Raw genomic sequence first — 25857 nt, forward strand, 5'->3', positions numbered from 1 at the left:
CCAGGAATAGAGCTCCCAGGAATATTCTTCATAGAGCTCATAGAAAACATTGTATTCATCTAAGATATATGGCTGTTGCATTAATCACCTCTTTCCAGACATGATATTAAGTCCCTATAGTTCACAGGACAGTCTGTACTATAATTAAGAAACAGGAAATAACCTACAGGCAAAACAGTTGACTTAGGAGAATCATGGACTACTGGTCAGGTTGCCTGTAGAAATGACATGGTCAAAGATTTAAGCATTTAGAAAACCTAAATTAAGTTTACAGATGGTACTGATCCTGAGACCAGTCACAAAGATAATCAGTGAATCTATGGCAGAAAACGCAGATAGATGCAGTGCAGGTAACTCAAGAAAGAGAGCCAAGGCACGTACTTGGCTGGCTTAGTTGCTCCCATCGCTGCTGATGGTGCTGTTTGTAGTCTTCCCCAGACAGGCAAGTGGCAGATAAGTTGTGCTTTGTTCTCCTTGACCAAGGTTGGACACTATAGAGAAGTGCCACTCACCACTCCAGGTGTCAGTTAGTAGGCCAAGCTCCTTCTCATCTAGGGCTGATTCTGCACATGTTGGATAATGCACTTTCAATGCACTTTATCAATCATTTGAGGTGGATTTTTTGTTCTGCACACAAAAAAATGCATTCCAAATGTTCTATAAAGAGGATTGGAAGTGCATTATCCAACATGTGCGGAATCACTCTAGGGTTGCCGGTATGGTTGGCAGGTCTCCCCAGCAACCCAGAGTTGGTTGGGGGGGTGGAAACTTACCAGGTGTGTGTGCATGCCCATTCTCTCTGACTGATGGCATCACTTCCAATGCCCACCAAGCAATGGTGTCGTGCTGGGGCCAATTCTTAACAATATGTTTTTGGCTGATAGTTAAAAAATCGGCATCAACGCAACACTCACATCCGGATTGCTCCAGAAGTCATGTTATTGGCCAAGGACAGTTGACCTCTGTTCTCTCTCCAGCCTGCTTCCATCTGCCAATAAGCCAGCAATTGGCAGGTAAAGGTATACATTGCTGGAAGACTGCCAACCATAAGCTGATGCCTAGCAAGCCTAGTTGCCACACCAAGCCTGGCAACCAGTGGGAGGATTGGGGGCAGGAACATGGTAGTATATCATGTTGATGACATTGGGTAGGTCTAGGGATTTCCAGAAACTTTATGGTAAAAAGAGCTACCCTACATCACTGCCAGATTTTCCCCACAGGTAACGTGGTGACATTGTTGATATTGCTGGTGTTTTTTGTTTATCCTGCCATCACTCTTGAGTGGCAGCAGACAAAAAGGACTGCCAGTGGGAAACCTTCTGCCATAGCAGCCCTATTCTTGTCACCATTCACTATTCAACGTTATCCCTGTGGGAAGACTTAAGAGATAATGGTGCAGTAATCATTTTAAGATTGTTATGTGCAGATTGGTACCACATGAACATACACCTGTTTCCAAGACTTGCACTATCTTGTTTGTGTGCGTGCATGCCCAATGCTCATGTGTGCATTTTTTTTAATTTAAAATATTTAAAAATCTTAAAACAGGAGTTGTGTAAATGGGGAGAGAACTAGAGAAGGGGGTGGGAATCCTTTTTTTTTTTTTTGTCCAGCAACTAGCAAAAAGCCCCCAAACCAGTCAGGCCAGCCAGATGCTAATTAGTTTGCAATTATATTTCAGATCCTTAGTTTGAGGTTGTTTATTAATTCATTCACTTTAATCTGTGATGTGTCCTCTTCTGAAAATCTAGCCATGGGTAGCAAACTGGCTATGAAACAAAATTAATAAAAGATATACTGTTGAAAAACTCTTGCTTACTTTCTAAATGGTTTCGAAAGTTTTATATGCTCTCCAGAAGGTATTTGACCTGTAGTATACTTTGAACAGAAGATAATTGCAGGGGGCGGGAGTCAAGAATGCCACCGTGTTCATAGATTGTATAATTGCATTTATAGAGATAATGCATGAAGGAACCAAACTATGAAGACTTTTAAAGTTTATTATTGGGACTTGCTTTGACTTCCTGTTTGCAAGACAAGTAGCATATCTGTTTTAAATGTCTTTGTGACGCTCTTCCAGGCTACTCCCCGCCCTTTCTAGCCTATCTATTGGTTTGCTGTGCTGCTGCACCTCTCCTGCCGGCCTCTGGGTGGTAGTGTGGCCTGGTGCCTCCTTTGCTGCCTTTGGCCTGCTGCTTGAGTTGGTACTGGCTGGCTGCCTCTGCCCTCTGCCTCTTCTCCCCCTGGCTGGGCTGTTGTTCTTCCCCTGGGCTGAGGAAAGAGGCTGCCCTGGAGCCCTGACTGGGTAACTGGCAGTTGTTAGGACCCAGGAGATGTCGCCTAGCCTGCCTCCTGTTGTTGAGGCTTTACCTGAGCTTCTTTCACCTGGGGCTTTGCCTGAACTTTCTGCACCTGGGGCTTCTTTGGCATTCTTGGCCCTTGTTGGTGTCTCTTGACATCTGTCCTCTCCTGGCTGGGGGAGTGTTAAGGGTGGTAGGGCTGGACTGGGGGGCTGCAAGCCTTGTTTCTGGGGTGGGTATCCCTGGGGCGTTCCCTAAGTCCAGCCCCAGCACCGGTCAGTGTTGAAATGAAAATGAGCACCTTCAATTAAACCCAGAAGGCTATAAGAAACCTGTTGCTTTCCTGAAGCACTGTCATGTGATGGGGGAAGCTGCTATGTGTTGTACTGTGGAGCTCTGAACCGTCAGAGGCATCAGCTCTCAATGGGCAGTCCCGTGATGAGTATATTAAAGTCATCCGACTCTTCCCCATGTCCTAGTCTGAAAAAAGTAGCCTCCTCACCAGATAGTTGAAAAGCATTAGGGGCTGTTAGCTTGATGTGGGACGTCGGACCTTTTCATCGATATTCATGCCTGTGAAACTCTGGCAGCGCTCTTCTAATCAGTGGGTTCAGAAGAGTATAACTCTGCTTGGGACGGCACTGTGAATGTTTCTAATAGTTTTCAAATTAATGTTTCACACAGCGCCCGAGTAATCTTCGTTGTGTGTCTTTTCAGAAACAAAGACTTCCAAGAGGTCACGCTAGAAAAAGATGGGGAGACAGTGTTACGCTTTGCAGCAGCGTATGGATTTCGAAACATCCAAAATATGGTTTTAAAGCTGAAAAAGGGAAAGTGTTTCTACCACTTCGTAGAAGTTTTGGCTTGTCCTGGAGGTAATGTTCAGATGTAAAATAGCTCCCCTCACACCCTTTTCTCTTGCAATGGAAAAGTTGCAGATAGAGCTAACTATTCTGCTTTTGCCCCTTGGGTTTTGATAGAGGGTGATGTTTTATGAAATTCTGTCAAAACTAAAAACTTTAATATATATATTTCCAGGGCTCTCTCTGTGTGTGTGTGTGTGTGTGTGTGTGTGTGTGTGTGTGTGTGTGTGTGTGAGAGAGAGAGAGAGAGAGAGAGAGAGAGAGAGAGAGAGAGAGTACTCACTAGTACTGAGTGCTAACACCTTTTGTGGGGGGCTCCCAAGTCCTGATCCTTGTGTACTGTGCTGCCCCACTTACACACAGAAAGAGAGCAGACCCTTAGGAAAAGCCTTATGGAGATCTGTAGAGTGAGGAGAGAACTGGTGAAAATTGGCTCTACCTTATATATGAGTACTGGTGCCTTTTTAAAACAAAAAAATCCCCTGTATTTTCCTACTTTGTTTTTGCAGTCCCAGTTCTTAGTAAACCCAAATGCCGCACTACTGTGCAGTCTATGAGATAAACCCAATAGTTTGGACTCATTTGGAATCAAACAAATAACAGGATCTTTTTTAAAGGCTTAGATGGGTAGTGATGCTAAAAACCATAGGAAGTCAAAAGAATGAAAACTTGAAAAGAAAAAAGAGAAGAAGGAAACAACTTCAAAGGAAATCTCACATTGGGCTCTAGGCAGAGTCTGTTCTGTTATCCTACATTTTGGGGACAGTTAATTATGTTCCGTAAGTTTTCGCTGGGATTGCATTGGCTGAGTACTACTGTCACTTTTAAGTTGTTATATTGGAGCTTGTAAATTGTTTACAGCTGCCTGAGCTGCTGTTAATTGGCTCTTTTATCTGATGCCAGCTAGCTTATCTTCTGTCGTTTGGTTTGCTTTACTGATACCATATTTTCATGGTTCTTGTTTTTAATGGACTTTTAAAAGAAGCCACTTTGAATGCCGTATCTGAAAAAAAGACTGCATAGGGATTTTTAAAATGCTAAAGTGCTGTGCTGAATTAGAGCCAACAGTTGTGTGTGTTATACTGTTAGCACTATCATCATTTCACTTCCTGAGAAATCAAGTTCTCTCTCTTGTCTTTGGCCTTTTAGGGTGCTTAAATGGGAAGGGTCAGGCTCAAACTGAAGATGGAAAGCCAGACAAAGCACTGCTCCGTCAGATGGAGGATGTATACGCTGCCGTTCCTGTCCAGCTTCCTGAAACCAATGGGCACGTGCAGAAGCTTTATCAGGAGTGGTTGGAAGGGATGGACTCTACCCGGGTCAGGGAAACATTACATACTAAATACAGCATGGAAAAACCAGCTGCCAACAGTTTAGATATCAAGTGGTGACCAATCAGATTACGAGACTTGCATTAGGTTTGTGGTACCTGGAGCACTGGCAACTTCTATGCAACTGGAGATCTGAGGCACTATGTGAACAGAGCTGGAACTGCCTTTATTCCCATTGAGACTATGTAGGATCACATTGTTGCTTGAGTCCTTGCATATTTGGAATGTCTTTATTTAATCAGAGCCTGATATTGTAAGTATGTGTATCCAGGGTTTTTTTTGTAAGGCACAGTGAATCCCTCAATGTACAGCAGTGATACACTGGAATGGTAGGGGGCATAACAGAATCAGTGCACATTGCCATATGCTTGATTCCGATTCTTAGGTACATAGTTCTTTGTGCCAAAAATCCCCTACCATGAATTTCATTGTTCTCAAAAGGTTCTGTGTTTTAGGACTTTGTCTCATTACCGAACGTCGTAAGTTACCAAAATATAACAAAACAAATTGGCTGGTGATATAATTCCCTGCTGTACTACACCAAATCCACCTCCTCATATTTTGGGGGGTTCCAGGGTTGCAACTAGAGAACCTAGAACTACTGGCAATTGTTCTCTTTTTTATCAGCTTTAATTTGACTTCTTTGCTTTCTTTGGTGAACGTGTTCCCTGTTTCTGTTGTCCTGTTTTTACTGATTTCTTTTCCTAGCCTGTTGTACTATGCCTGTAAATATTGAGATCCTGGCCTTTGAGAAAGATGTGAGAAGGCAACCAAGTCAGAGACTGGATTTGGGACTTTCCATCTTTTATCAGCAGTTTAGGGTGAACTCATTAAATAAGTAAAAAGATAAGGTAGCAATAAAAATAAGTGCCAGAAGAATCTGTGGGCCAAAATTTGAGAGTTGAGCTAATCTAGGTAAGTGAAATAGTTTAGATACAGAGGGCACTAAATTGAATCCAGATTATCTCACAATGAAAGATGACCCGATCCAGGAATATATTCTATTGCACTGAAGCCTGCCTAATGCCAAGTCTGTACCACATAGGTAAGAGCTGATTCCTCAGCTTTTTTTAGTGGTGTTAATCCTGTTTTCTGGGGTGTAGACTTTTCTGATGATGGCTAAGCCCTTACCTTGACATCAGATTCTTTCCCACCATTGTCTATGGAAAAAGAAACAGGAAACCCACACAGTGCTAATCAGATTCTGACATTTGTCAAGACCAGTGCGGCTACACCAGAATTATTCATTGGCAAGCTTATCTTGAGGAGGGACTGTGGCAGCAAAACAATCAACCAAGCATCGCTAGTGTGCAGCCTCCGTTCATGTCATGGGTGCATGCATGGGAGCCTAGCGCAAGCCCATTGAAATAAACAGAGGTTGTATAGCAACCACACTTGATTGAATCCATAGTACCAAACCTGTGATTTCTACTTTGCATTTCCCCCTTAGGATTCCTTAGATGGATGCTGTTCAGAAATGTAACTACGGAAAAAATCTTGCGGCTTCTGTGGTTCCTTTTCTGTTATCAGAGGCTTAAAATCTAAAAACCCCAAATCATTTTCAAAAACTTCGTTGCAACTTCGGCCTATTGATTTCCAGAATTGCTCCCTCTTTTTTTCTTAACAAAAAAAATATATAGATAAGCCTTATCATAATTTTACTCAGGATCATGAATCCCTATCGCGTTCTTAAATTATGGTCCTTCAAAACAGTGGCATCTCAAGGCCCAGAACTATGCATGGCAGGGATCTAAATGTCTATTAGAGGACATTGGTGCTTCACTTTTCTTAAATAAAATAAACATCTAAATTGTTACTCTTAATTTACACCAAAGGCAATGGAATTTTGCCCAGGTGCAGACTAATAATGGCAAGATGTGGAAAATGATACTATAATGGGAAGAAAAATTCCTGTGGTTCTAAATTTTGGGTGCAGCTCCTTCAGCAGCAAAAACACAGAGATGCATATGCTGTACTCTGCATTTATGGATTTAGTTTACACACACAAATTTGAGATTATATTCTTTGTCAGGCTTTTGTTGTGCGTTTGCAAAAAATAATAATCACATCAAATGGGTGTAGGAACTAAAAAACTGTTGAAATATACTACTATTAAGAAAGGAATTCAGAGCAACCAGCAGGTGGGGCCTCAGGTGCACTATTTTGGTACTTCCGATTCCTTCAGTCCCTGTGCATAAGAGTACTTCAGCTGATTGGAGGTATCAAGGGATAGACATGCAATATGCAGAGCTGGTTTTTTGTTTCATCATGAGGGTGTGCTGTGGAGAAGAAATGGTGTTTTCCAGATAATTTTCCCAGTTGTGTGCCATCCTAAGACATCAAAATGTCTGTGGTAAGGCAAAAGCACTTATGCACAACCTTCAGTAACTTCAGGTTATGATGCCCAGTTATTTTATTTTATTCTGTCTTCTTGGTTAGTTAGGATGTGCCCCACAACATGTTCAATGCAATAATTGTGGTCTTACATAAGAAAATAATTACAATTCAATGTTCTGTCTTTGTGTATACATTTGAGTGATATATTGGCTATGATCCCATGGTAGATCTCCACTCATGGAAGGCATTTCTATCAGCAGAACAGTACTTTTTTTTTTGCTGCAGCCCAAAATGCTCTATAAAATGCTGCTTCAAGGGAACAAGTGACCTTCAGGCACAGCAAGAGGGGCAAATTGGGGTTCTGCAGTGTGTCTTAGTGGAAATTGCCCCTCTTCCATTAGCAGAAACGTATCACAGGATCTAAGCCATTATGTTAAATCTTATTTTCTTTACAGTTGTATAGCTAAATTTTATTATTTATGGTGTGTATGATCGACCTTGAAAAATGTGGTTCTCAATACAGACTTTGTGTTTAATTTTATAGGCTGTTGGTCAAACATTCCACCAGCACAAATCCCCATGGATTGTGTTAATTGCCATTTGCTGTGATAGGAAAGGAGCTGTCTTTCTGTGCCAAAATAGAAATTTCTAAATATAAATCGAGGAGTTAAGCAAAAAAAAAACCGTTATCCATTTCCGAAAAGCAATCTATTACAGAGTAAAATTCTGTATCACTATGCTATACTAGGTATAGCTTGAAGACCAAGATTCAAGTTCAGTAGCACGTTTAAAACCAACGAGATTTACCAGGGTATAAGCTTTCAAAAATCAAGTTCCCTTTGTTAGGTCAGTTAGTAGTAACGAGGGTGGCATGCAGATGCTTTCCGAAAATGCAGTTTTCCTCCTTCCCACTTTTACAATGGAATATGTACTATAAACCTACTATTAAAAAGTCACATTTTGTTATTTCTGACCGCTTAACCTCCTTTCATTTAGGGTAGATGCCATAATGGTTCACCATTTTTGTCTGATAGACAAAACATTACCCTGTGAGTCGATTCAGTGAGCAAGATCATACCTTGTATACCTTTATCTTGAAGCTCTAATACAACTACATAAACACACACAGGATAGCAGGTTTTCTTGGCCCTCCCTACACCAAACCAGAAGGGAGCCACCTAAATAAAGCAGGGGCATACCACCAGAGTTACACATCTCCTGCCTTGTGGACCTAAGTAACAGCCTTTCCATCCTTCACATATGATCATTAATAAATGAAAGACATAACTGGAGCTATATGCTCAACATTCAATGCAGGAACTGTGGATAGGATGGAGTGGGATGTGTAGGTGGGGCACGAAGTTCACAGTTCTGATTTGATATGGGATATTGGTAACTTGAATAGTCACCTTAGTGAGACAGAAACAAAATTGGCAGTACAATCCCATGCAGAATTACTAATCTAAGTCTGTTAAAATCAACTCTTCAAAGTACTTCATTGTAAATTACTTACTCTTGCCATGTTATATGATGGTTAAAGGTTACAGAAACCATGATAGCCTATAAATCTAGATTTCTATATCTAGATCTGCCTGGAAAAGGATTTACAAACTGTATATTTTACGCAGTTTTGTCCAATTAAAATAACAGTCTGTTCCAGTGTGAATGAGTTGCAATCATTGCTTTCATTGCTCCTTTAAAAGGTAGGAAGTATCTGGAATTCACTGAGCAGAATGACCCCTATGCATCTAGATAAGATGAAGTATGCTTCCTGTGTCTCTTAAGGTTAGGTGAGATCTAAGCCACTTGAATGTAATCCCCTTCATGATATTCAGTGTACATGCAATTTCAGGATTACAGTTGATTACAAGAGCTCCCAATTATTAACCATGGGTGCAACCTATCAATCACAGCTCCTAATTCTTTAATGGGACTGTAACGGAAACTCTGAACTGAGGAAGCAACCTACTATCTTTTGGAAATTGGTAGCCCTGTGCTTGAAGAAAAGTAAGCAATGAGCTGCTGTTTCATTACAGCTACAGTCATTCTGCTTTCCCAAGAATCTTTAATATTCCTGGGGAAATCTAGTCATAGTGCTTTACTCTTCATTTGAATGTTGTGAAACACATATGAGATGTGAGAAATATACATTAGTGTGAAAATTAGGTGTTTTTAAAAATGGAAAACAATTACAGCCCTCAGCTTAGCCTAAAATTCCCACCCACCCCTGATACCAGTCAATCAGTCAATCAGTCCTTTATTGGCATAAAATACATGGAGTGAAGCATGATATATAGACTGCTTTAGGGTTACAAATAAGTATACTGTCAGAATAGCTATATCTTATCAGAGTGCATCCCCTGATACCATGAAATATGCTGGCATTGTAATGTAGTCTTGCAGCATCAGTCTTACAGATACACGGCACAGGCTTATGTGGAAGCCAATTACACCAAATTTAATGGAACATACCTTCCTGAGGATAATTCCAGAAAGGTAGCTGTGTTAGTAGGTTGCAGTAAAAATAAACACGAGTCTTGAGGCACCTTAAAGACGAACACAATTTTATTTCAGCATAAACTTTTATGAACTACAGCCCACAAATGCTTATAAAGGAATACAATTGTGTTAGTTCTTTCAGGTGCCACAAAGCTCCTGTTTATCCTGGGAATTATGTTCAAATGGCAACCTTAAAAGAATCCAACAGAAATTCTGGACATTCAACATGGGTTACAATTTGGATTCCCAAAATACATGTAGAGTAATGTGAATATGCTCTGAATGGTGCTACTTTGTACATGCATCCTATTCTAGAAGTCTAGTAGGGATAACATCTATACTATGTATTATCTACTTGGGGTCTTTAAAAGGGAACAATAGATCATTATCAAGACGACTGGACCTCGAAGCCAAAGGAGATTGTAAATGTTTTTAATAGCTGAAGTGACTACAGACTGAGCTGAGATATATCTAAACAGAAATGTTTGTATTCATCTTTGCCTTTTCAACATGATTGTACTTGGATAATATTCAATAATCTGAGCTTCTTCCAGTGGAATATGAATTTGAATGGCTTAAATAATAAAAAACATAATTGCATTTTGTTACACTTTTTTTTTGTTCTATCTAAGTGCCAGTTAATGCCTAGGGGAGAAATCCAAATTTCCAATGGAAAAATGTAATCCTTATGTGAATCGTTGACAATTACCTCAAACAATCCTGTCTTTAGTGGGCTGCCTCACCTTACTTGACAGTAGAATTGATCCTAATTGTTTGTTACATCTTATGCAACCAGTACGCAAGCAAAGATTGTTATGGTTGGTCTCTGTTATATATTGTTATGCACGCCCCACTTCCTGGCAGTGATTAGTCTGAAGGGCAGCATTTACCTGGATCCATTCCCTTCAAAGAAGAGAGCACTGGAGACTTAATAGCATATTTGGTCTATTTACAAATATACAAGTAGAGCGCAGGAAGAGGTAAAGATGCACTCCTGCTGGGAATCAGAACCACTACCCCGCACCTGCATGTCCCAGGTGGTTTAGGCCACGCACAGCAGTCTCCATCTGCTTCTCTTTGCCTCTACCAGAATCTAAACTCTGCTTTCTATACATGTACAGACACACCCCTGCCCTCCCTTCAGTTAAGAAGATCGGTCATCTCATAGAAACTGATAGGCCAGAGGCATTGTCAGTTAAGACCAATGGAAAAGGCATCTACCATCAGCAAGAAGCTTTATCATGCCTTTTGTTGTGAACTCTGGTCCCACCCCCTTGCATGTCCCTTTAGGCAAAGCCAAGTTTGTGGCAATATTTTTATTTATTGCTACATTTTTAAGTATGTTCTTTTAATTTTTTCGTATAATATGCTGTACACCACTTTGAGTGCTCTGGGGCAAGTTAAAGTGACCATTTTTACACCAAAAGCAAAATATTAAGGCTGTCACCTGATTATAACTCTTTCCTTGATTACGTCAGTGAGCAATATGAATAAAAACAATAATTCAGAAGACAACCTTTTCCTCTATTTTTTTAATGATGATATGTCAGAGACACTATGAAAATAAGTTATTTTATTATTTCATATTTATATCCCGCCCTCCCCACAAGCAGGCTCAGGGTAGCTAATAACATTTAAACAACATCTGTGTGAAAGAAGGGGAAATCCTTTTTACAATTCTACTAGTAGTTCACTGTTATTGTATGTGCTTATATTAAAATATCTTTTAAATCTACTTTGATTAAAATACAAATTTGATTAAGGTTTTATTGACTAATCAAATTCTAACAAAAATAAAATACACTTTTTAAAGGATGTTTTTGCCATTTTGTGATATATTTTGTAATCAGGAAGTACTAAAAAGCAACTACAATAGATGTTTTTAAAGCACACTGCTTCTGTGAAATTTAATGTGCAATATTTCAAATTAAAAGTGGTTAATTAATGCAAATGTAATTATTGAAAATTGTTACAAAATACACAGGTACATACTGGCACAAAAGTCCTAAAAGCCCATCGTTTCCCAGAAAGTAAAGAGAGGACAACAAATGATTCTAATGGTTGTTGTGGATTTTCCGGGCTGTATAGCCGTGGTCTTGGCATTGTAGTTCCTGACGTTTCGCCAGCAGCTGTGGCTGGCATCTTCAGAGGTGTAGCACTAAAAGACAGAGATCTTTCAGTGTCACTGAGAGTGTCACTGAGAGATCTCTGTCTTTTGGTACAGCCCGGAAAATCCACAACAACCATCGTTCTCCGGCCATGAAAGCCTTCGACAATAAAATGACTCTAATATTTGCATTTAACCATAAAACTTTGATCATTACACTTTATAAGTAAAATGTATCAAAAAGGTCACAGCATTGGGAAAGCATTACATAGAAAAAGAAATTCAAATCTGCAATATATCTATGAACAGACCTTTAAACCTTGCATAGATTCTTTGGCGTACACACACTGAATCCTGTCCTTTCCATCCCTGCAAATCTGAAATTGTAAATCTCCCTGAAGCAGAGCAGTTACTGTAACACAAACTTTCAATGGAAGATTTAGTCATCATATTACAAAAGGCCGTGTGAATGCACCACACTTGCATGGGACAGTTCTATGTCTGTCTGCCCGTTTCTTTCTTTTTTAAAAAATTTTATTGGTGAGTTTATATTTCATGTTTAATACATACATTCCCATCATATCTAATTTACTCTAGCCCCCACCCTTTCCTCCCCCCTCCTTATCGACTTCCAACAGCTTTCCAACCCTTAACCCTTCTTATTACTTAACTTCATTTATATTCTTCTATAACATATATCATAATATCTCTTACTCTAAGCATATTCAGATTATTTTATATATATACTATATTAAAATCACTAATCCGCCAATATATCCATTTTACTCTACCTTAATTAAACTTTATATTCTGAGTAAGATTTACTTAAACATAATGCTAGCTTAGATTGTAATAATTAAATTCCCCCTTAATGGTAAAGTCGCTTATCTCTTCTATTTTCAGCATCACATTTTAATAGTTCTCAAACTGCCACAGTTCTCCCTTCACATCCCATTTTTTTCCTAAATATTGTTTCAATTTCCCCCAATCAGCAACAAATTGTCCTGGATCAAGATCTTTAAGTTTTCTTGTCATTTTGTCCATCTCCGCCATGTACAGCAATTTGTAAATCCAATCTTCTATAGTTGGTATTTCTTGTATTTTCCATTTCTGCGCATACAAAAGTCTTGCCGCTGTAGTCATATAAAATAACAATGTTCTGTACTGCATTGGAACACCTTCCAGTCTGTCTGCCCGTTTCTGATGAAGCACACGTTGAAGCATGCCCACTAGAAGGAGCAGCTTCATGGGTGGTAAGACCAGCTGTTTTGGGATAAAATCACATACAGATGTCTCTGCACTTACGCTTGAGTCATGACGTGCTATGTTGTTCAGGATCGACGTGACGAGACAATGTACTTGTCTATTGCAAAGTACTGAGATGTCACAACAAGCCCAGCTGTTAATACAGATGTGCTTGGAAACTACATCGGCGACAGTATCTTTAAATGTTGTCATAGCAATCATTTTTTAGGACTGCTAAAGAGGCGCATTTCTCATCCTCCCATTATTCTTCTATATCAAGCCTATTATGTGTTTTATAAATAAACCCTTTGAAGAATTTCTTGGTCAGTCCTAGAATTGATTATGTTCTGTTTCAGCATTTCTTCAACTCTGTATTGGATCCTTGCTAATGCTATGTCTTTGTAAACTTGAATTTATTTATCCTGTGGCATTGTCTATGGTAATGTCTTTGACACTGTATGGAAATGTCCTTGGTACTGATTGTACTAATCTCACACTATGTAGTCCGCCTTGAGTCTCAGTGAGAAAGGCGGACTATAAATAAATAAATAGTTTTAAGCCCATTGATTTCTCTGGTTTTAGAATGGAGTAACTGTGCAAATGGCTGTACTGTAAAGCTTTCAAAAACCAAGTGAAATCTTCCTAATAAGGTAATTTATTTTTTAAAAATGGAAATGAATCTGAAATGGGAACATTTGGCCTCAACCGGTCCTATTTCCTAAAAGACACCTTTTAGGAAGTGAGCCTAGCACCTGGTCCGGAAGCAAACCTCCTTTCGCATTGGTCTTCTAGTTTCGCATTGGTGGCGCCACCTCTCCGTTGACTGTGATGGGGCCACCCACTCGCGAGCAAATCTGACACATAATGCTCTTTTAGCACTCCCGATTATATCTGAGCAGTTTATCCTTCCCAGTGCAATCCTATGCGGAGGATCGCGCTGTTCTTTGCTCGGGGTGGTGAACTCGTTATTCCAAGGAAAAGCCTGGGAGATTTGGGTCAGCCGCTGCTGTCACCCAGGCTTTACGCAAAGTTGCACGGAGACCGGGCTCGCCCTGTGAATTCGGATGGGCGAACTGAGACTGTGGCCATGCCGATATAATGTCCTCCCTTCTCCTTCCTGTTCATAATGATGGATCTACGTTTTGGATTTTAATCGTAGGAGTCGCTATGGTTTTGTCGGCTCTCAGAAGTTAGAACAGAGCCATGCTGCCGGAAGCTCACTAATGCATTGTCCTGCTTATTCTGCTTGGACTGGAAAGAAAGAGAAAGGATCGCGATTTGCAATGTCTGCAAAAAAGTGTGTGTGTTTGTGTGCTGTAATCATAAAGGTTGAACCTGACAGTTGGCATCTCTTTAGATCCCAGCAAGGTTAAAAGGGCTTCTACAATTCCTAAAAAATAACATACAGATATCACCCTTTCTAAGTAACAATCACTAAGGGAAAAAAAGACAGGTATAAAATAAATCGCTTGAGATCAAGGTTCTACCGAGATTTGAACTCGGATCGCTGGATTCAAAGTCCAGAGTGCTAACCATTACACCATAGAACCAGATGGCAGCCCTGATGTTTGAAAACTTGTATATTAGCACGTTTTTAATTTCGTTATTTCAAATGCATGTGTTTATTTTTCCTTGTTTTTTCCTTCGTAATAACCCGCGTAGACAACAGGATGAATTACTACTCTCTGCAATTAGTACATTTTGCTGTTAAAAGCACCAGAGACAAGTTACCAAAATAGGCGTGATTGTATGGATAAACAGCTTCTTGCATCGTTTAGAGTATAAATTTTAAATGCCTCTTTAAAAGGTATGCATGCTTCATTTGATCTGCAGGCTTTGAAAAAACATTTACGAAATTTATGTAAAATTATTAAAATGTACCCGAAAGGGAAAACAAACGCGTATGCTCTCTTCCCACAAAGACATTTTTACCGGAGCTCATTTTTCATTTGAACTGTAGTCTCTGAAGAAGCAAAAATGAAGATTAAAAATTAAAAAAAATTAGGTTCCACCGAGATTTGAACTCGGATCGCTGGATTCAGAGTCCAGAGTGCTAACCATTACACCATGGAACCAGATGTACAAAAAACTTTCATTCATTCATCCTTATCTAGAAGAAAGTATTCTCAACTTCGGAAAGATTTTTGAGATTAATGAACTGACTGAGGCGTTTTATTTTCTGTGATTAATACATGAGATCTTGCTAAACAAAACCTCAGCTTGTTATAACCGGCCAGTGACTGAAAGTGGTTACCTCACTGCACCGCAAGGATTTACTGAACGATAAGACATTAGGAGGAACCAAAGTGGTGCTGAAAGTAAAAGAGGGCAGTTTATTAACCACTTTTCTCTCCGCTTTCCTTTCTACTGTTTGTCCCCGAGTCATTCGTGTTAAAATCATGTTCGTAAAGAAAGGGGTCTATTTAGAGCGGGCTGTGCGAAGCAGCTCCTTTTGAGGCATGAGATTGCGCTTCAGTCGGAGAGTCCCAAAGAACTGCGACGCGGCGGCCATTTTGAGACCAGCAGAGCCGGCGATCAACAGCGGCGGTTGGTAATACAGCCTGGCGCTAAAGCATTCCGCAAAGAGAACGGCTGCCAGGCGCACAGAAGGAGCATGGTCCGCTGCCTTTAGGAGAGTTCAGATTTACCAGAAATATTTATAAGTTCTGTCAGTAGAAGTAAAAGGCAACGCTGCAAAACCATTCCCACTGACTTTAAAAAGCCCCCCCCCATGTTCAATGAGGAGTATTAGCAAATAAAATGACCTACATGTAAAAGGAGTAGAAAAGAGCAAGAGTCCAGTAGTACCTATAAGACTACCAAACCCAAGGGGACGCAAGGCCCTATGAGACCCAAACAAGTTATGAAATGTTTATGACTTTTTAATTATATTAATGTTTAAAGTGCAAGTGCAATCAGTATCTTGTATCAACCTATAATGTAAATACAAAAATATATACAAGAATCTCATAACAATGGTTCCGTATAGTACAATACAATAAAGCCCCAAACTCTCAGTATTTCGAAAAAGGTACAATGCCACAAATAATCCAAATCCAATTAAAACCAATGCTGTATAACCAATATATCAACATTTGTAGCAACAGTCCATTTTTATGTATTCATTCCTTGTATTTTCTTTTTATAGGCAGAAGCCCGTTGGTAGTTGTTGAGACCTGCCTGTACAGGTTGCAGTACCTATAGACTAACTAAATTTGTGGTAGGGTATAAGCTTTCGTGAGCCACAGCTCCTCCTTCACAAATCTGAAGAAGTGCAAGAGTCCAGTGGCACCTATAAGACTAGGAAAACGTGTGGTAGGGTATGAGCTTTCATAAGCCACAGCTCACTTCTTCAGATCTGAAAAAGTGAGCTGCGGCTCAGGAAAGCTCATACCTAGGGTTGCCAGCTCTAGTTGGGAAATTCCTGGAGATTTAGGGCATGAAGCCTGGAGAAGGCAGGGTTTTAGGAGGGAAAGGACCTCAGCATGGTAGAATTCCATAGAGTTCACCCTCCAAAGCAGCCATGTTCTCCAAGTGAACTGATCTCTGTGGCCTTGAGAGCAGTTGTAATTCCAGGAGATCTCCAGCCACCACCTGGAGGCTGGCAACCCTATACCATACCACAAATTTTGTGGTATGGTGCTACTGGACTCTTGCTCTTTTCTACTGCTACAGACAGACTAACATGGCTACCTATCTTGATCTAGGGAGAAACGAGTTCTCAAGCAGCGCGCTGCTGACAGTCACCACCAAGGGAGGCAAAAACAAACTCCATCTGGGCAGGACTGATTCTTGGATTCATATGATTGCAAGCTAGCAGCTGCGCGGAGGAGAAAATTGAGCATAGCCTTTCCCCTTATCGCTTCCCACAGATACACCACAGGCTCCCCAAGTGACTGGGATCCCCAGAACTATGCCTCCTAGCTCACCCTTCTTGGAAGCCCTGCCTATACAGGTAACTGGTATATAGACCAGAAAATTGTGACGGGCAATTCAGGTACTGCAAGGATGAGAAAACATTTTAGTAATACCATGTTTTCCAAACTCTCCCTAGAGCTGTCTGCCAAAATGCTTCATCATGTGCCCGAAAGCCTTGCTGTATTTATTACATATGGATTAACTTGTATTGTTTCTTTGTTGTCTCTTCAGAAGGAACAAAAACAATCAATTCAAAATTAAAACTGCAAAAAAAACCCATCCCTTAAAATCAGCATCTGATGAAATAAAAATTATAGCAAAACTGCACTTCACACCAAACTCATCCAATAGAGCCATTTTCTGTAATTTCACATCAGATTAAAAGTTATAGGCCAGAATACAGAAATAGCTATCTTTTCTTCTATTTCTGCCCTAATACTCTATATAATTAGGGGGTGTGACTGTTGATTTTCCTGGACCCCTCAGTGGCTTTCAGTACTGTCAACCATGGTATCTTCTGAACTACCTTTCCAGGCTGTTAGACACTGTTTTGCAGTGATTCCAATACTACCTGGAAGATAGGTTTCAGAAGGTGGTGCTCGGGGGCTGCTGCTCAGTCCCTTGGCCTTTGGTTTATGGGGTCCTGCAAAGTTCCATCTTATCCCCTATGCTTTTTAACATCTACATGAAACCACTGGATGAGGTCATCTGGAGATTTGGGCTGGGTCACCAATATGCAGGTGACACTCAGCTCTATCTCACACTTCCAGCTGATCCCAGGGCGGCTGTAGAAACCCTGAACTGGTGTCTGCAGGCAGTTGTGGAGTGGATGTGAGTTAATAAACTGAAGCTTAATCCCAACAAGACGGAAGTACTACTGGTAATGAGCAGAAGGTCTAACCTGGGATTTAAGGTGTCATCTTTTCTGGATGGGTTTGCACTCCCCCTGCTCTCTCCTTGAAGCAGTAGGTCCATAGTTTGGGGCGTGCTCTTGGACTCAAGCCTACTGCTGGCTCAGCAGCTGGCAACTGTAGCCAGGTGTGCCTTTTTACCAGCTTCATCTGGCTAGCCACCTGTGGTCTTTGCTGGTTAGAAAATATCTGGCCACTATGATGCATGCCCTGGTTACATCTAGATTAGATTACTGCAATGCACGCTGCGTGGAACTTCTCTTGAAAACTGTTCAGAAACTTTAATTTGTGCAGAATGCTGCAGTCAAGGTGTTGACTGGAGTGGGTCACAGGGACCATAATACTCCAGTCTTGGTTCACGTAAACTGGCTTCCAATTTGTTTCCAGGCATAATTCAAGGTGCTGGTGCTGATCTTTTAAGCCCGATATGGTTTGGGACTAACATATCTGAAGGACCGCTTACTCCCTTATGATCCTACACAACCACTGTGGTTATTTTGGAGGCTCCAGGAGCTCCTACTTTCTGATATTAGACAGGTGGTAACCCAGAAAAGGGTCTCCTAGGTTGTGGCACCAAAACTGGAACACTCTCTTCAGCGAGATTTTTCTGGTCCCTACTGTTGCCATGTTCTACTTTTTAGTTTCATTTGTCATACCCTCAGTGATCCCTCCTTCATCATCAATGTTTTGTTTTAAATGTTTTGTTATTTTTATATATGTGTACATTTTTAAAGCTCTGGATTTAACGGTTTTAATGCTCTGTTTTGACTGGTTTTATAATGTAATTTTAGTATGTATGCTTTGATTTGTTAGCCACCTTGGTGGCCCTTGTAAGGGCAGAAAGGTGGGATATAAATTTTGTTAAATGAAAAAAAAATGGTGAAGACTTGTGGCTTATCTTGAACAGAAAGGGGAATTGTGGGGAAATGACTAAAACCTTGTAACATCTAGGATGAGGTTTTCTCTCTCTTGATGTAGATATTTAAAGCTTGGAACTGACTGGGGTATGACCTGAGGAGTAAAAGTTGAGGCCTCTTAGCTTTGATAGTGTCACCAGCCTAGGATATGCTGTGTAATTTTTGTTTGCGTTTATATTATTGTACTATATGATTTGTAAGCTGCCCTGGGACCCAACTCAGGAGAAAAGTGGGATAAAATAAATACTAAATATTCATCTCACTTAAAAATTATATATTTACTTCATTTTATACCCTCTTTTCTCCTCAATGGGGGATCCAAAGCAGTTTACATTGGTTTCTTCTCCATTCGTTCATCCATCCATCCATCCATCCATCCATCCATCCATCCATCCATTCATTCATTTTATGTTATTTATATTCCGTTTTTCTCACAAAGACTCAAGGCGGATTACATAGTGTGAGATTTGTACAATTAGTGGCAAGGACAAGGATAGGCATTTCCATACAGTGTCAATACAGTTTCAAGAACATTTCCATAAACAATGTCCTGGGGTAAAAGAATATAAGTTTACAAAGATATAGTATTAGCAAGGATCCAGCATGGGGTTCAGGAATTGCAGAAACGGAACATAATCAATTCTAGGACTTACACTGAACAGCATAAAGCACAGGTAGGATATTTAAAGCAACAAATAATATATAAGGCAACATAATGGTGAAATCTATGGTTTCTAACTCATTAGCAAAACATTTGGGATCCCTTTCCTACAATACCACCCTCTTAGCTGAGAAAAAAAGGCCTTTTTGAATAATTCAGTCTTTCATAGTTTGAGGAAAGCCAGGAGGGTGGGGGCTCTCCTGGCCTCCTCAGGCACGCCGTTCCATAGGGGCCACCACAGAGAAAGCCCGTGTACAGGCTGATGATGATTTTGCCCAAGTACAGGCTTGCACCTGCAAAAGACCCTGTTCAGATGAGCAAAGCTGCTGTAGAGGGATATAGGGAGAGAGGCAGTCCCGTAGGTATGCTGGATCAAGGCCATGAAGGGCTATGTATGTAATAACCATTACTTTAAACTGAGCATGATAACTCATAGGTAGCCAGTGGAGTGACTGTAGGATGGGAGTGATGTTCAGGCTCCTGCTTGCTCCTGATAATAGTTCAGCGGCAGCATTTTGCACCAATTGGAGCATCCTAATTAACTTAGATGGGAAACCAAGAACAATTAGGGTTGCTGCCAGGAGGGTAAAAATGGGTGAAACCTCCAAATATCTTTGGACTCATGGTGAGGGAGGAAAATGAGTAGAGCAGGAAGAGCTGAGCAAGGGATTCATCCTCCCAATGTTTCTTCTGGCCTTGGCCTTCATTGCCCCACAGTCGGAGACCAGAGTGACTTTTTTACGCTGGAGAGGCGGTGCCATGCAAATGACTTTATGGCATGCTGCAAAGAAGAAATTTGCGTATTCTATCCCAGAAAGCTTCGCTTTTGGGTAATCAATCTAATTTTAAGTCTGATGAATGGAGTTCCCTACAAAATTTATTGTTAAAACAGACTAAAATGGAGCTGCATGTGGCCTCTTTCATTGACTACTCTGTCCACAAGTACATCCCACGGGGCTTGCACAAGCCCCCGGGGATGTTCAGTGAAGATGAAGCCTGGTGAGTGGCTATCCTGAATTGGTGTTCGTTTGACCTGATGCTGTTACTGAAAAAAACAGGAAATTCAGAGGTTGATAAGCTTAAAGAGGATGTTGGTAAAATAGAGGAGTCTATTAAGGCAACAGCAGCAACTGATGAATTTGAAGCCAGGCGGAGGGATCTTGATAAATTAGTAAAGGACGCTGAGAACAAATTAAGGGAAATAAAACTGAAGAAATTTAACCGAGACCAGAGAGATTACAATAGTGGTAGAGTTTACTCGTGAAGAGATGATCCTAACCTCCGGAAAAGGGTCTCCTGGGCTCACCCGGTGGAATCCCACTCGGAGTTTGAAACCACTGAGCCGTCAGAATCCAACGCATCAGGTGATGAGAGTTACCAGGGCCGTAACCTCAGAAGTAGACCCACTAGCAGAGACTCCTCAGGGCATTTTTTAGGGGGAGGTCCCCCACGCCCCCAGCGCCGAGGCAGGCGGAAGATATAGTTTTGAACTTGTCCGATAGACAACTTACCAATTTGGAGACAGAGGTGCTTAACAAGGGGTTGGGCTTTGTTCCCACCCCCATATATGACTCCTTTAAAACCAGAATTGATATATTCAAATTAATAAGTCTTATAAAATTAAAAAAGTTCTTTGGGGAACAGTCCACTGAGCCCATAATGATGCCCTTAAAACCTAGGTCCACCTTCACCCCTGATGTAAGGGATCCTTTGATAGATGCCTTTGAGAGCGTTTTGCTCAGAGACATACAAATATTGGAAGCCAGAGCAAGATGCCCATGGGATAATTTGTCAAAATTAGAACGGGAAGCACTAAAAAAGTTAAACAATGATGAGAACATCATTATTAAACCAGCTGACAAAAGGGGGGAGTATCGTTGTGCAGAACACTCGAGATTACCTGTTTGAAGTTAATAGACAACTTTCAAACAGGACAGATTATAAACCTATTAATAGCAATCCCCTTCCACGGATTCAACGGTTCATCAAAATAGTTATTGATGAGGGATTAGTGAACTGTGAGATCAATGATAAGCTGCACAGGGCGCTGATTAACCCCCAGCCTCGTACTCCCATGTTTTATACACTTACCAAAATTCACAAGGAGGGGCATCCCCCTCCGGGACGCCCGATCATGTCTGGGTCTAACTCTGTGCTGGAACCGCTCGCCAAATTTTTGGACAGCTTTCTGTAACCGCTGGTGGTAAAAACGCCGGCTTTTCTTAAAGACACCTTGTCTCTAATAAATATAATGGAATCTCTTACTATCACTTAAAGCACTTTTCTTATGACATTAGATGTCATGTCCTTATACACATCGATCCCGCACGAGGGGGCACGAGATGTGGTAGAAAGTGTGTTATACTCAAGGAGGGACCAACATCCTAGCACGCCCTTTCTCCTGAATATTTTGGATATATTGCTAGAATACAACTATTTCAAATTTGGGACACAGTTCTACTATCAGATAAAAGGGGTGGCAATGGGGTGTGCTGCCTCCCCCAGCATTGCCAACCTCTACATGGCTGACCTCGAGGCTAAATTTATACTAAATGATAGGATTAATCCATTCTTTAAACACATTATTGGATACAAAAGATTCATTGATGACATCATAGCCCTGGTGGATAAAGCCATGTATTCAGAACCCCTGGCCATATGGATGAATAACATCGATTCTAATATAAAATTCACTTGGCAGGGGAGTACCATTGTGGTTAATTATTTAAACGTGACTATCTTCAAAATTACACCTTCCTCTCTGGGAGTCCGTCCTTATAGAAAAATCACTGATAGATCTTCATATTTACATTACTCATCCTTCCATCCACAACATCTTAAGAGAAATATTCCCATTTTGCAGTTTCTCAGGATCAAACGTAACTCGTCCAGAGGGTCAGATTACAACTTTGGCAGTAAGGTACCGGATAGAGCATTTATGAATAGGGGATACCCAATAAAGATCGTGCAGGAGGCCAATTTGAGAGCAAGACATACCCCCAGAGCGGAATTATTAGTACAAAAATGTAGGAGTCCCATTCAACGGATAAAGTGGGCCTTGGATTTTACACACCTAGCACCTGAAATTAGTAGAGTAGTTAAAAAGCATTGGCATTTGGTAGCCAATATCATGGGTTGTGACCAAGCGCCATCTATTGGTTACAGAAGGATAAGAAATTTGCGAGACATCTTGGTGCATTCCTCCTTTAGTACAGAGAGGGAAGAGAGGCCGTTCCCAAAAAGACATTTTCCTTGCGGGAATTGTAACACTTGTCCTCTAATGATGAAATTGACTGAGATCCCCAATCCTAGAACAGGAAAACCTCTGCTACCACATAAGTTTTCCAACTGTAACACTTCAATGGTAGTTTATCTGATTAGGTGTAGCTGCCGTTCGTTGTATGTGGGCAGCACTATCCGTTCCTTAAAGGTGCGGATTCAGGAACATCTATCAAGAATTAAACACAAAATCATGGAGGCTCCACTAGTTGAACACTTCTGGCAGAAGCATGGTCAAAGAGAATTTAGGGTCACGGTTCTGGAGGCGTTAGATGGTGACAACTCTAGTAACGCACACCAGAGACTACTACAAATAGAATCCCGGTGGATCCATAAGCTTAACACACTATCTCCGTTTGGACTTAATAATTCACTGGACCTAACGTGCTATTTATAAAGCTATGCTCCCAATGGCTTCTATGTTGGTCAATTTGCTTCCTCCCCCCCTTTTTCCCATTACCTCGTGGAATAACATACGCCTTCAGTTGTTTCAACAATGAGGAGGTCACGGCCCCTTTAAGTACTACACATAAATATTCTGTTTGGTTGATAGGGAAATTACAGCGTCTGTGACTAATTTGGCGGCTTCACTGCGGGAGTATGCGAAACTGCTCCACACGGATTTAGTGAGTAAGGCTCTTTGGGCTTATGGCAATAATGTCGTTTATTATGGTTATGTAGTAATTGTAACATTATTTATTTGTAATAAGACTACATGTGCCTGCTGAAGAAGTGATCTATTCACGAAACGGGCTAATACTACGTATGCTGGCAAATCTCGTCCCGTGGCTGACGAGGTGGCTGATTTGGCTGACTTGGCGTCGGACCCCTTCAGCTCTTCACAGCATCTACTCTTCAATTGCAGCTTGATGTTATTGGACATTTTTGCCGTTTAAATGTTCTTGCTGTGGACGGTATTCTTTGTAAACTGTTTCATGGCTGCTTAATTGAATGGAAGTACCGGTGTGCACCCTTATATTGTTGTAATTGGGTGTTGCTACCTCTAGGTTGTACATTTCTTAGGAGGTGCCTGCGTGCACACCTCCTTTACTGTTTTGTGCCAGTGAGCACTTTTGTGATGTATTTACTGGGATGGTTGTTGTAATACTTACACCTTGATTGCTTTATTATTTGGATTACTTTGTACATACACATTATAACTGTATTTTTGATAATTTGAGTGTTTTAATGTGTATTTATTGAGTTTTCATTTTACAGCCCTGGTTTTGTTTGTATTTTTGCTTGTGCTTGAACCGGGGTGGTCCCTACTTTTCGTTCCTGTCAAAAAACAAGCAGGAGGAGCCTTCAGTCCGGGGCCAAATCCTCTTTCTGCCTCTCGGGCCTTCATATGCGAGGCCAACACTATGGCTAGGGTGGGAATAGAATCCACATGTGGAGAGCAGGATAGATTTCAAGTCCATCGCTTTCTCATCTTGGTCACCTTACCACTAAACGTCATACCTGGACAAAGAGATAACCAATTTGACGATCATTCTATAGACAATCTGCCACCATCTCCCCCAAGCTACTTCTTCAAGGGCGAGAAAATACTCTGAACAAAAAGAAACCCCAACAGATTCCATCTGATCTCCTTCACAGTTCAGTCACCTCATCGCAGAGGACTGCTTTCCTGTCTGCGTTGGGACATGAGCAGAATATCATTCTGGGTAATCTTTAAAGCCAATTCTCAGGCAAGTTTTCCAAGTAACTGTGTTCAGCATTCAAAAGAAGCCTTACAAGTGTGGGATTCAAACCCACGCGTGCACAGCTCAATGGATTTCTAAGCCGTTGCCTTCACCACTCAGCCACTTTGTCCCACACCAGGCCACTCTGCTACCTCCTGCCATTCCATGTGCTGGATAAAGCCTCTCAAAACGTGTGGGCAAGTTTTTCCTCATCTACCACAAAGTCATGGCCAAGATTCATGAGTGAAATGTGAATTTCCAGAGCAGATTGATCCAAATATTCTACATCAGAAACCAGCTGCACTCTGGCAGCAGAAAAAAAAAGCGGAGTGTCACCCGTAATTGAAAATGAGTAGAACAGGAAGAGGTGAGCAAGGGATTCATCCTCCCAATATTTCTTCCTGCCACAGCCTTAATTGCTTCAGAGCCAGAGACCAGAGTGACTTTTTGACGCTGGAGAGGCAGTGCCATGCAAATGACTTTAGTGGATCCACCGTGCTGCAAAGAAAAAATTGCCGCTTCCTGTCAAAAAACAAGCAGGATGAGACTTCTGTCTGTGGCCAAATCCACTTTCTACTCTCAGAGCGTCATATGTGAGGCCAAAACTATGGTGGGGTTACGAATACAATCCACATGTGGAGAGCAGGATAGATTTTGTCCATCGCTTTCTCATCTCGGTCACCTTACCACTAAACGTCATGCCCGGACAAAGAGATAACCAATATGACTATCATTCTATAGACAATCCGCCACGATCTTCCCCAAGCTACTTCTTTAAGGGCGAGAGAATACTCAGAACACAAAAAAAACCCCAACAGATTCTATCTGATCTCCTTCACAGTTCAGTTACCTCATCGCAGAGGACTGCTTTCCTGTCTGTTTTAGTACAGGAGCAGAACATTGTTCTGCGTAATCGTACCGCCGAAGCAAGCACAAATAGCGTTGCTGCCAGGAGGGTATAAATGGGTGAAACCTCCAAATATCTTTGGACTCATGGTGAGGGAGGAAAATGAGTAGAGCAGGAAGAGCTGAGCAAGGGATACATCCTCCCAATGTTTCTTCCGGCCTCGGCCTTCATTGCCCCAGAGCGGAGACCAGAGTGACTTTTTTTACGCGGGAGAGGCGGAGCCATGCAAATGACTTAATGGCATGCTGCAAAGAAGAAATTGCCACTTCCTCTCAAAAAACAAGCAGGAGGAGCCCTCAGTCCGGGGCCAAATCCGCTTTCTCCTCTCGGGCCTTCATATGCAAGGCCAAAACTATGGCAAGAGTGGGAATAGAATCCACAGATGGAGAGCAGGATAGATTTCATCCATCGCCTTCTCATCTCGGTCACCTTACCACTAAACGTCATGCCCGGACAAAGAGATAACCAATATGACGATCATTCTATAGACAATCCACCACCATCTTCCCCAAGCTACTTCTTTAAGGGCGAGAGAATACTCAGAACAAAGAGAAACCCCAACAGATTCCATCTGATCTCCTTCACAGTTCAGTCACCTCATCGCAGAGGACTGCTTTCCTGTCTGTTTTGGTACAGGAGCAGAACATTGTTCTGCGTAATCTTAAAAGCCACTTCTCTGGCAAGGTTTCCAAGTACCCCATGTTCGGCATTCAGAAGAAGCCTTAGAAGTGTGGGATTCAAACCCACGTTTCCACAGGACACCGGTTTCTCACCCGTCGCCTTCACCACACAGCCACCTATCCCAGCCCATGCCTCTGCTACGTCCTGCCATTCCACGTTCCAGATCAAGCCTCTCAAGACGCGTGGGAAAGTGTTTCCTCATCTACCGCACAGTCG

At 41.4% G+C, this 25857-nt stretch overlaps 1 protein-coding gene and 2 non-coding genes across 4 annotated transcripts in view; 1 reads left to right on the forward strand and 2 right to left on the reverse strand.

The window, feature by feature from the left end:
• NARF (nuclear prelamin A recognition factor) overlaps positions 1–9938 on the forward strand; it is a 35272-nt gene extending 25334 nt beyond the window's left edge. For both annotated transcript variants that reach the window (XM_054977108.1, XM_054977109.1), the window contains exons 11-12: positions 3018–3175; positions 4313–9938. In XM_054977108.1, coding sequence (XP_054833083.1) covers positions 3018–3175; positions 4313–4554 — 400 coding nt within the window. In that variant the 3' untranslated portion in view covers positions 4555–9938. The remainder of the gene's footprint in view (positions 1–3017; positions 3176–4312) is intronic.
• Positions 9939–14160: 4222 nt separating this feature from the next.
• Positions 14161–14232, reverse strand: TRNAQ-UUG (transfer RNA glutamine (anticodon UUG)). Its single transcript has one exon. It is a non-coding gene; the product is annotated as a tRNA-Gln (tRNA).
• A 453-nt stretch (positions 14233–14685) lies between these two features.
• TRNAQ-CUG (transfer RNA glutamine (anticodon CUG)) lies at positions 14686–14757 on the reverse strand. Its single transcript has one exon. It is a non-coding gene; the product is annotated as a tRNA-Gln (tRNA).
• Positions 14758–25857: the final 11100 nt, after the last annotated feature.

Source organism: Eublepharis macularius, chromosome 4, assembly GCF_028583425.1.
Source record: "Eublepharis macularius isolate TG4126 chromosome 4, MPM_Emac_v1.0, whole genome shotgun sequence".
Classification (NCBI taxonomy): Eukaryota; Metazoa; Chordata; class Lepidosauria; order Squamata; family Eublepharidae; genus Eublepharis; species Eublepharis macularius.